This window comes from Cyprinodon tularosa, unplaced genomic scaffold (genome assembly GCF_016077235.1).
Source record: "Cyprinodon tularosa strain WSP-4 unplaced genomic scaffold, ASM1607723v1 ctg1386, whole genome shotgun sequence".
In the NCBI taxonomy this organism is placed as follows: domain Eukaryota; kingdom Metazoa; phylum Chordata; class Actinopteri; order Cyprinodontiformes; family Cyprinodontidae; genus Cyprinodon; species Cyprinodon tularosa.
This window is the reverse complement of record NW_024038206.1, coordinates 24,937-41,763: the sequence shown is the minus strand read 5'-3', so window position 1 is coordinate 41,763 and position 16,827 is coordinate 24,937. Positions and strand designations below refer to the sequence as shown.

Genomic DNA, 16,827 nt, shown 5'->3' with positions numbered 1-16,827 from the left:
GCTGGAATCAAGTTGTGGAAGGAGCAGTTCTTTTTCTCACGGCATAAGCTGTGTTCATCATTAGCCAGATTTAGATCCGTCAGCCTTTCACTCACATCATGCTTAGGCTGCAAACTCAAAAAGCACACAGATGCGTTTACTTCAGTAAAGCTGATTGAGCGAAAAATCCGACATCTAAATAAATATTTTTCACCTTCTCTTAACCTTGAATCTAAATGTTGTTTATTTTAAATCTGTGGAAGCTAAATTAGTTAGCATCGTTCCTCGTTTCCCCGGTAACGCGGATGAAAGGTGAAGGTGGGCTGGATCCTCTCATTCACTCAGGCTGCGGCTAATTAGCATAGCACCAAATAACAGAAGTTACCATCAGTTACAGACGGAGGCTGAACAGCAGCTGATCTTACTGAGCAGGAATAGAAAAACAACATCTAGATTCTCTCATCGGTGAGATCAGGAGATTTTATAACAGCAAACATCTCAAATAAATTATAAATAAAGCATTTAAAAAAGTCCCATCAAAAGTGAACAACTTTGAATGAGCTTTACTGATGGCTGCCTGCTTCCTCTCACCTCACAGACAGAAAGTAAAACCTCTCAGCCTTTGGACAGGTGTTACCCGCCTGCTTCAACCACACAGACTGCAGCCATTTGAAAGTGACCCGACTACGTTTACCGACGCTCTGCCATGGGTTTGTTTGAGCATGTGCAGAATAAACCAGAGTTTTATTGAGGAAGCTGCAGGCAGCTGAGCAGAAGCTCACAGCAGGCAGACTGGGACCTGAACAGGGAGGTTAAAGAAGCTTCACTGTGAGGATAAAAGGCAGCTTCTCTCTGCTGACTGAAAGGCATTGAACAGTTTCACTAGTCCTGATGGACTGACATCATCAACATCTCCTCACTGGAAAAAAATCGAAATCTAGATGAGCCATTTTTTCTTAAAATAAGTGCATTTGTTCTTGGATTGAGGAGGTAAAAGAGACACTTTGCCAATGGAACAAGACAATTTACGCTTAAAATAAGAAATCACAATTGCATCGTCTTATTTCAAGAGCATTTTATGTAAATATATTATTTTAAGAGTAGAAATACTCATTCCATTGGCAAACTATCCCATTTACCTTCTCAAATTATGGGTAAATACACTTGATTTAAGGAATTTTGACTTATTTCTAGATGGTTTTTCCAGGTTTAGAAAGTCAGCCATCATCACCTCCTTCTTCTCCTCCCATCTGAGCCACACATCTTAGGAAGAATCTGAATTGTCTGTTTCCCCATCAGAGGAGCAGGAAGCTTCATGGACCTGATGACATTCTGACCCATCTGCCTGAAAAAGCTCATCAACTTCGCTCAGATTGTCTGCAATCATCTCCGGTTCCCACCATTAAAGGACAACACAGCCGCCGGTTTCAGCTGCTCCCATATCCAGAGGTCACCACAGTTAGTCTATTGAACTTATTAATTTTAACTTATTTAAAGCCAGATCTGATTAATGGGGATCTGATCTCTGCTCTCCCTGGTTGCACTAACAAAGCGTTGCACCGGGGGACTCTGGTTGGTCAGATTCTACTCTCATCCCAAACACAGCGCAAACTAAAGCATCCGGTTGGTAGAACAGGTTGATCAGGAGAGACGGTCCCTCTGTCCAGGACTTGTTCTTAGGGTCAGGAAAGGTTCAGCTCACATCTCTGCAGACCCCAAACATGTTATCCAGATGATGAACTAAGACAGCCACACAACTCTGAAATCAAAATCTTTCCTTTGCTTCCACACTTTTAACGACTGCAGCTTTTATCCGGATATTTAACGTTTTCACGCTATCAGCATAAAATCATTAATTCTGACAAACATTTAAACAGTCATGCTAGGAGTTAGCCTAACCTGTTTGACCATTTCATCTCTGTCGCGTGGACGGAAGCTGCGAGCTTCTCCGTTGGCATCCAGGATGTAGGAACACCTGAGAAACAAAACCGATGACATCATCTTAAAACTATGTTTGATCCCAGTCTGCTTTCATCACACAGTTGCCTGCGATCCTCCCCATCCTCCATTCTATCCATCTCTAAACAAAACGCTTTGATTTTATGATGTTTGCTTGAACTTTAGCTCCAAGGCTTTTAAAAAAGTTTGTCTGCAGCCGTAATAAGAAGGACTCACTTCTTCAGCATTATCTCAGAAGCTCCTTTGCTGTAGAGGCGGAAGGTCCCATCAGGCAGCTTGATTACAGTACTCATAGATTTACGCACCGAGTTGAACGTGTAAACCTGGATGCACGGAGAGACGAGAGAGATGGAGGAAACCAGATTGATGATATTTCACGTTGAAATAGTTAGCTTGGTGCCAATATGTCTGTCAGGTACCAAGGAGGCAAATGTTGTAAACGTGGATGGAGGAAGTTTTACTGCCTCTGCTGTTTGTTTATGAAGCTGAAGCTCACAGTGAAGTAAGAAACCTGCTCAATGTGGGAATATCTGACTGAACCAACTTCTGGTTCAGCCAGAAGCTAAAAACCCACGAAGGAGACTTTAGGAAAGTAGCTGTTGGTTCAATTTATTCACAAATACAGAAATACTACGGATAAATTAACCAAAACTGAAACGATTTTAATGCATTTTCATTTAAATCCTCAGCTTCAGTTAAAATCAATAAATACATTTATTGGGATATAAAATAAATAAATCTTTCCATTGACGGACCGTTTATTGGAGATTATTAAGAAAGAAAACTTCCTTCTCCTGTTGTTTCTTTTTTAAACCAAACGGATTTAACTGGAGATTTTCTACCTTGTAGAGTTTCTCCTCTGGAATCTGCTCTCTGACGGTGGCGTAGTCCCGCTGAAGGTTTAAGATCAATCCCAGAAGGCCGCATTCTGTTTTATTCCCCACCTGCTTGGCGAGACCTCCCTCCACATCCGGCGGCTGTTGGAGAGACGATTGATGGCAGACGTTATTCCCAGGATCATTTTCATTTCTTCTATCCAGACTACAGCGAGAACATCTGCCTGCCGTGGATCTGCAGGTTACTCACTAAGATCTTGGAGGTGTAGGCGCTGTTGATGGCGATGGCATTGACCAGCAGATCCAGAGTGTGAGGGCTGACCTGTCCAGGGTCTGGGATCACACGATAGTGAGCATCACCTAAAAAGATGCACAGGATCATTGCTTTGGAAGAAAAACTCACTTTATTAGGTGCAAAAATTCGGCTGCAGACACAACCAGCCAATCGGCAGCTCCGTACGTCCGATTTACTCCATGTAGTAAAGAAGACGAGTTTAAAGCTCTCCTGTTAGCTGAAGCTAGGCTCACACTAGAGCAGATATCTGCTTCATGACTGAAAATTATTTTAAAAAAATGTTTTAATACCAAAGGGAAATAAAACTACAACCACACCTACAGAGGAATCAGACTGCAGTCATTAAAACCAGCTAAAAAACACAAAGGACCAGATTTTTTCAGGATCCAGGGAGACGTAATCTGAAGTATTCTAAGCTAATCCCAGAGATTCTGATGTTGATCAGATTTTTTTCTATTCCTCATGCAGGGAATCATTTCATTTTTCGTGTACGGTTGTTTTTTGGGTTTAACTCGACTTTCAATGTGAATGTTTGTAAAGGTTTACATTATTAAACACTGCCGATGTGCTGCCTCAGCAGGCTGCAGATATTTGGTCGGTAATCGTTTGATGAACCTCATCCTCTCTGACTCTTCGGTCGTCATCCTGAGCTGACAGAAACATCTCAGAAGTTCTGCAGCAGAATTTAGATGCTGGGGGAGATTTTAGGCACCAACATCCTGGAGCTCTACTGCTTTAACCACCAGGCGGGTGGTGCACCCTAACCCAAGACATCATCTCTGGAGGATGACAGACCAGGAGATCCCGTCTGGTAGGAACAGGAAAATGCTTGTCTGGTCTCAGGAGTCTCCGTTTCTGATGCAGACGGCATGAAAACCTGGATTTATGCTGCAGGTCATAAATGATTCAGGCTGATCTTACATGTCAGGCTGTAGCTAAAAAAAATACAATCCTAAAACTCTCCGTACTGTCCGAATGGAAAAAAAGAGAAATCCTTCAGCAGAAAGGAAAAAAGTAACAGAGGTGAAAATATTTACAGCAAAATTTAAACAGTTTTCAGTTTTTCTTTCCACTTCAGCTTTATTTAGTTAGAATACTTATTTTCCAAATGTATTTTAATATTCTTTCTAGAATTGCTTTGATAGTTTTTAGTAGCTACTGTTTTAATAATTCAATTATTTAAATTATTTTTAGTTTAGTTTTCATTTGTTCCATCATTTAGCTCCATTTTTATCTTTATAAACACACAATATAGTTAAAGTTATTTTTTTTTTTGCATTTTAATCAGAGTTTTATCATTTTAATTTAGTTCATGAAATTTTTTTTTCTCCATTTCAGTTTAAGTTTTATTATTAGTTTAAATGTATGATGATAATAAGCCGGATTCACACAAAGGAGTAAAAAATTACACGTTTCTACGGAAGAGGATTAGGGCCACTGAAAAAATAAATAAAAATTAACTGATTTTTAAATTTTATTTCAATTTAACATGGGAAAAAAGTCGGAATTCTGACTTTTTTCTCAGAATTCTGACTGAATTCTGACAATAAAATCTAACTTTCTGAGATTAAAGTCAGAATTCTGACTTTTTTCTCAGAATTCTGAGAAAAAACACTGAATTCTGACAATAAAAAAGTCAGAATTCTGAGAAAAATTTCAGAATTCTGAGATTAAACTCAGAATTCTGAGTTTAAAGTCAGAATTCTGAGAAGAAAGTCAGAATTCTGAGATTAAAGTCAGAATTCTGACTTTTTTCCCATTCTATACTGAAATAAAATGTAAAAAAATCAGTTAACATTCTTTTTTTCAGTGGCCCTAATCCTCTTACGTACGTTTCTCACTAATCCAAGGAAAAGAGTTAAAATGCACCACAGATGAAAACGAGCCATCCCTGAGTGTGAAACTGCAGATATGAAGGACGTTTTTCTTCCTGCTTGGTCCGTCTCACCTACGTAAAGCTGGACCACAGTCATCCGGTTGGTGGTGAGCGTGCCGGTCTTGTCGGAGCAGATGGCCGTGGCGTTGCCCATGGTCTCGCATGCATCCAGATGCCGTACTAGGTTGTTGTCCTTCATCATTTTCTGGTGATATCAGGGGAGAACAGCAGGTGGATGAAGGGCAGGAGATCACAATGGACACAGTTTGATTATGGGATGTCAGAAAGATGGAGAAAGGAAAAAAAAAAACCCCAAAATATTCTGATTTATTTTAACGAAAAAATAATTTCATGAGGAACAATAACACAAAGTGCTGGAAACATTTATGTAACTGAAAATGTTTTGATTTATTTCCTGTGCAGGTAATGCATGTTGATTAATAACTATGGTGGCTGAGGGGCGCAAACACACCGCAAACACATAAATAAACAGCAAATCCAAAAAGGAACGAATGCAGAGAAAAATGCTCCAAAAAAACAAAAACAGGATAGTTTAAATGCGCTGCAGACACATAAACGATGCAAACACACTGAAGTGGGCTTTACCTTGACAGAGTAGGCCAGAGAGATGGTGACAGCGAGAGGTAAGCCTTCTGGGACGGCCACCACCAGCACCGTCACTCCGATTATAAAGAACTTGACAAAATACTGGACGTAAATGGGAGTGCATTCTGGAAGCCACGTGCGACCTGCAACACACAACAAAACACTTTCAGTTCACCATCGAGCCATTGAGGCTAAATGTCGCTCATTAGAGCAACAAGAATAAATGTTTATTTACACCAACCTTTGACAACAAACGTGTTTATGACAAAGTAGAGCACTAGAATGATGACAGTGATGGCTGACATCACCAAACCTGCAGGGAGAGAAGAGGCAAGTTATCAGAGATTCTACCATAGAAAACAACAGGCCTCTTCTGCTGCAGCACTAATGCTTATTTTTCTGATCTTATTTGCACTTTCTATAGAAACTCCAACCACAAGACAACTGACCCAAGTTAAAGATCCCGACCCCTGCCAGCAGAAACGGCCTCAAGAAAGTAAAATCTGTTGGGCTCATTTTGGCATAAAGTCATTTATACTTATCGCCACATCGCCACGCAGGACACTGTTAAAAAAAAAAAGAACTGAACTGAAATCTTGATCTCATGGAGGGATTTTAAAGTTGGATTTCTTTTTTTATTCTGTTTTTATTTCTGACTGATCCAAATTTCTACACAATTTTTATTTTTATAAAGGAGTCTTCACCGACTTTTTAAAACATTGTTTCTGATTTCATTTTTTTTTCTGGTTATTCTTTTTTAACTTAGCAACACAACATAGTTTAATTAATTATTATTTTGAAGCATAAAGAGTAAAAGCATTAAGCTGTTTTACAGATTTTACCAACAACTGATCCTCCACAATTTCACCTTTCAATTTCACCTCATGAATCAATCTGCCCCTGACAGAACATCTATTTACAGTAGATCTAACAGCTTTTAGCCGCTCTGTTTTATTTTTAGACCTGACAGGAAACATCTCAGTTATTGCCGTGCCGTTTGTGTTCCGCTGTCTGATCAGAAAAGACGTCTGCAAGATTGAAGCCTCCATTTTCTGCCTTGGAACTCAATAAATTTGGTTTGGTATTTTCACACTGATAACACCAAACCAAAAATACTGCATATCTGCACCATATATATTAATGCTCTGAACTTCCATATCAATGCATTTCTCCCATACTGTTTATATTTGAGCACTGCTGCACTTTATGGAATGGAAATGTTTATTTCACTGCTAAGCTGCTGCTTATTTACTGTCTGAAATCTGCACAACAAGAAATTTCCTTTTGTATTCACTCTGTCTATGCAAAATGACTATAATCGTTGTCTAAGTCTAAAACATCATATTTGGATGCTGGTGAAGATCTCAGTCAGAGGCGTGCACAGACATTTTGGGGGGCAGGTGCTCAGGAGGGGGGGGAGGGCACTTTTTAGCACATGTGGAACACTTAATTATATAAAAAAAAATATACGCATGTTGAATGAAATTTGACTTTTATTTGTAACATTCTCTAAAAGTGAGTTTTCAATGGAAAAAAGTCACACCACCAACAGAACAGACTAAATGATCAAGTCTGTTACAATAACAGACTTGATCATCTTTCTTCTTGTTTCATCTGGCTCATCTCCCTGTTTTCCCTCACCCATCTGTTCTCCCTCATCCTGGTCTTTTTCTGTCTCTGTGTCTTCCCTGAACTCTTCCTCATCTCCTGTCCTGGTAGATGTTGATGGTATAGAGCTTCCCTGCTGTGACTGGCTACAATATAATAATAATAACCATCATGACAATAATAATAATAATAATAATAATAATAATAATAATAATAATAATAATAATAGCTTTAACAAATATGCCACATTAGTTTAAATAATGTTCTATTAGGGCAACATGACTGGAAGTCTTGTCATGTGGATATGACTTATGGTAGCCTACAAAATAATAGCTATTTTAATACCTGCTGATTTTGTACAAACCACTTAAAAATAAAATGTGAACAGCTTTTAAGATTTTTCAATACGATTAACCATCCTTTCTTTGCATTGTGCTGCAATTACTAAATCAATATACAAGTAAGACAATAAAGAGACCAAAGTGTGTTAATTTATGTTGCCTAACAAAACCTATAAAACAGAAAATATTTGTCTTAACACATAGATTTGCAATTGCAAACTCTACCGAAATTATCTGTAGCCTATGTGGTCGTCCTCACGTTATCTGTCATTGACTTGGGCTACAGTGTAAAACTTTATCTAGTTTAACTAGTTTATCAGGTGACCAGACGGCAAAATGCTTGTTTGGTGCTTTTAATGCACAACAAAATGATTTAGCTTGATCTGTATATTACCTGGCTAATGGGGCACGGGAGAAGCAGCCTGTCAGCGACCGTTCCTGCTATCTGAAGATGCTTACTGAACTGCTATGATGCTGCGCATCTGGCATGCCCTGCGGGCGACCGCGCGAGTTCACGTGACAAAGGAAGAGAGAGAGGCTGGTCGTTTGTGCGCAAGGACGTGGCTCATTTCGGGGCATTGTTTCAGTCGTTTTTAATGGCTCAGGTTTTCAAAAGATCATTTCAAAACCGACCTCAGTAAAATCTTAATAATATTAATAATAATAATAAAAAAAAAAACGAGTTTCAAAAGGGCATTTTCGTTGATAAAGGGCAAACTTCCTAGTGCTTTAGCACCACCTAGTGTCTATGTATGCACGCCTCTGATCTCAGTCATCTCAGTCATTCCAAAAAAAGCAACAAAAAAATAAAATCCAGAAGCGAAACATCTTCAAACCTGGAAACAAAGTCCAGTGGGTTGTTTTTTTTTAGCTTTTTTGGGACATATTTGGATTGTTAGGTTTATTCTTTATACATCATGTGCATTGTGGATGTCACTGTGTGTATGGAGGCCATCAAATCAGGACAGCCTTTGTGTCTTTAGAAATACACAGGATATGGACACATCTTGGAGCCGGGCTGATAAAGGGAAGCTATCTGTAATTCTTGGGAATAGAGGCAAGATGCATGAAGGTCAGGGCATGGATGGCGTGTCAGTTTCTGATACGGACAGCTAAACATCCACATGATCCAACACATAGACTCATGAGCTATAAGAAGGAGAAGAGGACCTTGTTCGCGGCTCAATCTTTGCCGGACGCTTGCGGACGTGATTTTTGAGCCCAGAGCTGTGCAAGCTCCAAGCATTTTCTCTGTCCTGTAACGACCTGATCTGGAATAAACTTTGTTACTTTTTTACTCCTGTTTTATAGTCCTTTTTATATGGTTTTACCCAGTTTGAGTTCAGAGTAGTAAATAACCGTGAGGAAGCCCCCGAGGCACAAAGACTTTTGTAGGGGGCATAACTTCCTCATTTAACAGGATCAAACTGAGAGCTTAGTCAGTCATCAGCTTGACAATAGAAATGGCTTTGGTGTGCTTCTTCATTATGACCAAAGTGAGATGGAAAAAAATCATCGTTTATCCAGTTTTCTTCTTTGCTCTTAGATCCAGAGCTGACATCTGCCAACACCTAAAGCCTCGCTCATCAAACTGTAGCAGAGATCTGATTGATCCAGCGACTGATCACTTTGCTCTCAGGCTGCAGGTTACAGACGGCGAAACAGAAGGTGAAACAGACGGCGGGTCTTTCAGTAATCAGGCTCCACTTCTGTGGAAGCAGCTCCCAGTTGAAGCTCATATTTCCAATGAATCGAAGCTGAAAGTTGCTGTTTTTAAGTGGAGAACATAGAGATAATGCAGCTTATCCTGTCAACAGCTAACAGCTCAGTGCTAAAGTGCTAAAAAAATCCGTTTTTTGGTCAAACTTTAAACATCTGACTAAGAAAAGCAGAATTTTGAATGGAGGCGTTGGTGGGGAATCCTCTGGCTGAGAAACAGCTCCTCTCTGGGTGGATCCAGAGCTGATTAAAGCTGATTTTCTCTCCACTGGTGAATTTACTTGACAAACAGAACCCAGGTTTTATTGAAGGAAGAACATTAAAGTCCAATTATAGAACAATCAAATGAAAACAACCTGATTTGAATCTTTATTTTGCTGCAATAGAGGTAGAAATGTGAAATTAATATGCTTCTGTCCAAGCCAGATTCTTCGTCTAGTATTTGGCATCTAATTGGTAATGAGGCTGAAATAATCAGAATGATTTATTTTTGATCGTCTACTAATCGAGTAATAGAAACGTTTACCAACTCTTACAGCATCGCTGGTCTGTTTCTGTCTGAGAAAAATCCCTTCATCAAAGAAAGGCAACTGAAGGGTAAATATCCTGAACCAGAGGCCCATCGGTGCGTCTCTTTTCTGAAGCCAGCAGTCGATGCCGTCAGGCGCCACCTGCACCTGCCTGACTGTAAAAAGGTCAGCTTGGTTTCCTCAGCCAGAAAATCTGGGATTATAAGGTGAATGTGTTGGAAAGCAATATTTATAACCGGATTGACCTGATGATGCATCTCTAAACGATGCTCCTCTGGACATGAATTAAAATAATATTGATTAATATTGAACAAATGTAAAGAGTGAAGAGGAGCGATTTGTGGACCTGCTTTGCCAATCTGAACGGCCAGTTTGGTCAGCTTCCCCTGCAACACGCTCTTCTCCTTCTTTGGAACGCTGGTCTTCTTCTTCTCTCTGTCCTCCACTTCTCCTCCCTCTGCGCTCTTTAAGGGCTGCATCTCCATAGCAACTCCCCCATCCTGCTTCTTGGCTAAAAACAAAAACAAAAAAACAACAATTTTACATGAACTTTGACCTCAGCTAATTGGTCCATGCAGCATAAATGCTCAGATCCAACCAGAACAATAGTTCAGAGAGCTTGAAAACATTGGAAATATATTTGAAATATGCTAAAAGAAAACATCTCTTTTGGTCTATTTGGTTTGCTGTGAAATGAATAATAAACATTCTCCTCTAAATCTATAAATGTAAAGTAACCAAAAACAATCCCCAAAGCAAAACTCTAAGTGTTTCCGCTGAGCTGCCAGAGTATTTAGGACGCGTCACATTGTGAAGAGAAGCTCCAGAACCTCCGGTTGTTTCCAGGTATTTAGTGACAGACCAGCATGGAGAAGGCCTTCATCTCCTAAAGTATCAACAACACAAGCAGGCGGCTAATGAGCAGTAAAGCAGCCTGTCTGCATCTTCACCTGCATTGAAGGAGCAAATCCATAAAAAAATCAGTTTCTCAGACCTGAACAACAGTTTGGTGTCTCTCTTTAGTTCATGACAAATTCACGTGATGATAGTGATTCCTGCTACAGATTAATGCAGCAGGAATCAAACCATCTTTAAGCCGTTAAAACTCCAGGACTGAGACATCAGAACTGAACAGAACCTGAAGAGAACCGGAACAGAACCTGAATAGAACCAGAACAGACCCGGAACTGAACTGAACTGAACCGAACCGGAACAGAACCAGAACAGACCCGGAACTGAACTGAACAGAATCTGAAGAGAACCGGAACAGAACCAGAACAGACCCGGAACATAACCTGAACAGAACCTGAAGAGAACCGGAACAGAACTGAACAAAACTGAACAGAACCAGAACAGAACCGGAACAGAACCTGAACAGAACCGAAACAGACCCGGAACTGAACTGAACTGAACCGAACCGGAACAGAACCAGAACAGACCCGGAACTGAACTGAACAGAATCTGAAGAGAACCGGAACAGAACCAGAACAGACCCGGAACATAACCTGAACAGAACCTGAAGAGAACCGGAACAGAACTGAACAAAACTGAACAGAACCAGAACAGAACCGGAACAGAACCTGAACAGAACCGAAACAGAACCGGAACAGAATTAAACAGAACCGTAACAGAACCGGAGCAGAACCTGAACAGAACTGAACAAAACTGAACAGAAATGGAATAGAACTGAACTGAACTGAACAGAACAGAAACTAACTGAACAGAATATGAACAGAACCGGAACCAAACTGAACTGAACAGAACCGGAACAGAACCGGACTGAACAAAACCTGAACAGAAAACCTGAACAGAACTGAACTGAACTGAACTGAACAAATCCGGAACTGAATCTGAACAGAACTGAACAGAACCGGAAAAGAACAGAACTGAACAGAACTGAACACAACCGGAAAAGAACAGAACTGAACAGAACTGGAACAGAACCGGAACTGAACTGAACAGAACCGGAACATAACCTGAAAAAAACCTGAACAGAACCGGAACAGAACTGAACCGAACAGAACCGAACTGAACAGAACTGGAACAGAACAGAACAGAACTGAACAGAATCTGAACAGAACCGGAACTGAACTGAACAGAACCGGAACATAACCTGAAAAAAACCTGAACAGAACCGGAACAGAACCGGAACAGAACTGAACAGAATCTGAACAGAACCGGAACAGAACCGGACTGAACAAAACCTGAACAGAAAACCTGAACAGAACTGAACTGAACCGGAACTGAATCTGAACAGAACTGAACAGAACCGGAACTGAACTGAACAGAACCGAACTGAACAGAACAGAACTGAACAGAATCTGAACAGAACCGGAACAGAACTGAACTGAACAGACCGGAACAGAACCGGACTGAACAAAACCTGAACAGAAAACCTGAACAGAACTGAACTGAACTGAACCGGAACTGAATCTGAACAGAACTGAACAGAACTGGAACAGAACCGGAACTGAACTGAACAGAACCGAACTGAACAGAACCGGAACAGAACAGAACAGAACTGAACAGAATCTGAACAGAACCGGAACAGAACTGAACTGAACAGACCGGAACAGAACCGGACTGAACAAAACCTGAACAGAAAACCTGAACAGAACTGGAACCGAACTGAACAGAGCCGGAACAGAACCGAGATAGAACCTGGACAGAACCTGGACCTCTGCAAATATCTGCATCTCCTGGACAGCTGATGGTCTAAGTGGGTCTGCAGCCTGCGGCTCCTGAGCCACATGTGGCTCCTTGGATCCTCTCCGATTGCTCTTAATAGTAGCTAAAAGTGATACTCACTAATGTACTATAACAAATACCTTTATAAAGAATATTTGAATTTTCATAACAATGACATGTAAAGAACAAAGAAATATATTTTTAGCACATTTTTTCTTCTAATTAACTTAGAAGTTATGTTTTACAATTATTTTAAAAAAGCTAAAAATACAAATACACTATACTTTTTTTAAATGGCAACATGTTCCCTATTGCAGATATTTATCAAAAATATTAGGTTGTTTTTATGAAAAAGTAATATAATATTTTGCGGCTGTAAGTGACTCAGGGCAACATGGCTCTTTAGATATGAAAAGTTGCAGACATGTGGTCTGGTTACCAGCCCAGTGACTCCGTCAGCTAACGGTCTGCAGCAGGATCTGCTGTAGATTTGAAGGGAGAACTGACAGGAGGACAGGGTCAGACATGACCTTTGATTCACTGAAGGAACTAATCCAAATACTACACGCTTCAGAACACTATTTGTCACAGTCTTGGTTCTGTTATGTTTTACTTTGTTCCATGTTTTCTAGTTTTATTGGTTTAATTCCTATTTTGTTGTATTTTCTGGATATGTTTGAGTTCTTAGGTTTTTATTTGTTGCCCTCTTGTCTTGCTGTCCATTTCCCTGGCTCCTTCCTAGACTCCTCTCTTCACACCTGCTTCCTATCTGCTCGTTAGTCCTCTCTTTTTTCAGTCTTCCATATATGGGCTCTGCTCGAATTCATGGGCTGCATCCTCCAAGGACGTGGCCAACCTGGACTGGATCCTTCCAAGTCAGTGAAAATAAGGAGACCGGAGGAGTTTTGGCTGTAAATGCAAACAGGTCTACCCTTCGGCGGGTTTCACCGCCGTAGGCTATGTTCCTTAGCAACCGTGATAGTTGACACACAAAGCAGGAAAAGAAGGAATACCGAAGTTTTCAAAACTGTTTATTTATTTTTTATTCTGTAAAGTGAACAAAGACTACAAGGAATGTACTCATGGGAATCCAGAGTGGAATAAAGCATTAAAAAATACAATCAAATATAATGATATAAACCTTAGTCAGTTAAATAACCTGCTGCTGTCATTCTGCACATCTCTGATGTTGCTGCTATTTTCAAATATCCATTAATGTAAAAATGTCCATAGCTGCATATTGGTTATTTATTCTCCAGGTGCACAGATTGATATTGTTAAAACACTTTACAGGAATTTATTGTTTATATTTTAACTCTTCCCTATTATGTTATTCTTATACATTTTTCTAAGGTCCACATTTGTGTGACCATTTTCAATAATCTTTCTGCTGCTGTAAATTTCCCCATTGTGGGACAATACATAGATTTCCTATTCTATAAAAAGGGTTGAAATATATAAGTAAATCTAAACAATGTATGAATTAAAATATATCTGCAAAATCTCTAATATTCAACAACAAAAAATACTGAAAAAATACTAGGTCACTTAAGCAAATTGTTCAAAACTGCAATAAAAAACAAAAACTCCTATCAGATTTATAGTCCCCACCCTGCAGATATATTAGAATCTGTCTTTAAATTCCAGCCAAACCCATTTACACAGTAACAGATAAAAAAGACTTTAGATAAATCAAGCATTACTGCAACATATCTGCCTCAATAACCATTGAAACAACTATTTTCATTCATTTCAGAAGGAACTATTCACAGACTGGATTATATTAAACTGAACTTCCAATTTTCACCACTGTTCGGCGCCAAGTAACCTTTCCTCTGATCACGGCTTGCTTGGTCTTGCAATGAATCCTGGGTAAACCAAGGATAGCGAGGATACATCTGACCCGTCCTTCAAATCAGGCTAAAAGAAGGACGCATTTTAAGGCCGCATAACGAGGACTCTTGGAATCCGACCAGACCTCGGCGCCGCGCTATGACGTAATCGTCTTTCAAATCTGGCCTTCTGAGGACGCGTCCCATGAATTCGAACCGAGCCATACTCTCCCTGTGCAGTTCCTCAGTGCTGGTTTCCCGTCTTACCCTGGCTCCTTGTGATTGGTTTCCCCTGATGTCTCCATGGTTCTGGTTTGTGTTGAATTTTAAGTTGGATTTTGGATTCCTGGATTCCTGCCACTGTTAACTGTTACCACTAATTAAAACTGAGAAAACTCTCTTCTGCCTCTCTGCCTCTGCATTTGGGTCCTTAAACCACAACCAAACCCTGACACTATTAGTGAAAAAAACTTCAAAAGCTAATTTTTCTTAAGCTTTACAGTCGTTTAATAGTAGCTGTTTGTCCGACATAGAAAAAAAAGGAAAAAAATATGCAACAGGTTGCTTAAATAAAACTGAAAGCACTGTATGTGTTCACTTTATGAATATGAACTGTAATAAGAATAATGTTTTATAATTAAAAATGTTTGTTAAACAAAAGATTGTTATTTTATATTAGATCTAGGAATTCTGATAGTTACACTAATTCTTACTACAAACATGTTTTAGTTATTAAAATAGGACTTTTGCTTCATCTTTTTAGGTAAAACAAATTTATATTTCGAATTTCCTATAAAAACGTTTCTTTAATCAAGCTGAAAAATATTCCAAAATTAGAAGAGAAAAATATAAAGGTGATTTAAAACGAATCTACTTTTTGTTACCTTTATTCTGATTGTTCTCCACAGCTCCATCAGCTTGTTTTCCTGAGGGAGAAAAAGGAGAAATATTTCCACTCAGACGGATCATATTTCTCATTCTGGGACAGGGACACTGGAGCAAATTCCGTAAACGCAGAAACAAACATACTAAAGGGAAGAGAAATAAAATGACACTCATTTCATGGGTCAAGAAACAGAAGGACATCTTCAAATGTCCCTCATGGGCTACTGTCACTCTCACTGTGGGCTCCATTCACTGAGGGAAGGGAAGAACTTTATGCTCACATACCATTGGTGACTGTGCTGTTAGCAGCATCTGTAGCGACGGGTAACTGAGAACTGTCCTCTGTGAGAAAGAAAGGTTTGGGTGGAAATTTGCAAAAAAGGGGAAAAAAGGGAGGAAGGAAACTCAAGCAATGAATATGATGATAAGTAACATGGAGCAGCTGTTCAAATATCTGCAGCAACAAATTTAATGGTTTCTCCTCAACATGAAAATAAAGAACACAACAATGAAAAAAGTAAAACATGAAACTAAAGGAGGGAACGTGAGCCAGTCCTGCTATTTGAATTTAAATAACTGATGAGCCCCAAACACAACGGCCTGAATGGTAACCGTCAGCAGCTGATGTGTGTTTGCTGCACTTCGGCGTGTTGTTTCCTCTTTTCCCAGATGCCAGCGACCCGGCGTTCATTCTTGTGCAGCAGTCTGAGCTGCAGCGGAGGCAGTAATGATGTTAACTTTAAGTGCTTCTGCCTTTGTTGTCTGAATGCAGGACCTTTCAAAACAGATTTGAGGAGAGGCTAATGCGTTGTGCATTGACCAACCAAGGCTTTACCCTCAATCCCCTCCTTTCCAACCCACCCCCACCCCCTGCTCTTTCAATAATTGATTGAATCTACAGCTTCTCTTTCACTCAAATTAAGGGGGAGGTCCTCTATCCGCATGCCAACAAGCAGAGAGTGGACAGGAAAGGCAGCGAGGAGGAGTGAGATCTAAAATACCTATAGGTTAGGACACATGTTAAAGGATCTATAGGTCAGACACATGTTAAAGGATCTATAGGTCAGACACATGTTAAAGGATCTATAGGTCAGCACACAGGATAAAGGATCTATAGGCCAGGACACATGTTAAAGGATCTATAGGTCTGACACATGTTAAAGGATCTATAGGTCAGGACATATGTTAAAGGATCTATAGGCCAGGACAGATGTTAAAGGATCTATAGGTCAGCACACATGTTAAAGTATCTATAGGTCAGCACACATGTTAAAGGATCTATAGGCCAGGACACATGTTAAAGGATCTATAGGCCAGGACAGATGTTAAAGGATCTATAGGCCAGGACACATGTTAAAGTATCTATAGGTTGGGACACATGTTAAACGATCTATAGGTCAGGACACATGTTAAAGGATCTATAGGTCAGACACATGTTAAAGGATCTATAGGTTGGGACACATGTTAAAGGATCTATAGGCCAGGACAGATGTTAAAGGATCTATAGGCCAGGACACATGTTAAAGTATCTGTAGGTCAGGACATATGTTAAAGGATCTATAGGTCAGCACAGATGTTAAAGGATCTATAGGCCAGGACACATGTTAAAGGATCTATAGGTTGGGACACATGTTAAACGATCTATAGGTCAGGACACATGTTAAAGGATCTAT

At 39.8% G+C, this 16,827-nt stretch overlaps 1 protein-coding gene across 1 annotated transcript in view; it reads right to left on the bottom strand.

The window, feature by feature from the left end:
• Positions 1–16,827, bottom strand: part of LOC119778763 (plasma membrane calcium-transporting ATPase 3-like) — a gene marked incomplete at both ends in the record, with an annotated part of 60,544 nt that overhangs the window by 21,411 nt on the left and 22,306 nt on the right. The window contains 10 exons of the mRNA XM_038278137.1: positions 1,879–1,954; positions 2,155–2,261; positions 2,781–2,915; positions 3,025–3,134; positions 5,018–5,150; positions 5,552–5,694; positions 5,793–5,864; positions 10,096–10,260; positions 15,154–15,195; positions 15,440–15,496. Coding sequence (XP_038134065.1) covers positions 1,879–1,954; positions 2,155–2,261; positions 2,781–2,915; positions 3,025–3,134; positions 5,018–5,150; positions 5,552–5,694; positions 5,793–5,864; positions 10,096–10,260; positions 15,154–15,195; positions 15,440–15,496 — 1,040 coding nt within the window. The remainder of the gene's footprint in view (positions 1–1,878; positions 1,955–2,154; positions 2,262–2,780; positions 2,916–3,024; positions 3,135–5,017; positions 5,151–5,551; positions 5,695–5,792; positions 5,865–10,095; positions 10,261–15,153; positions 15,196–15,439; positions 15,497–16,827) is intronic.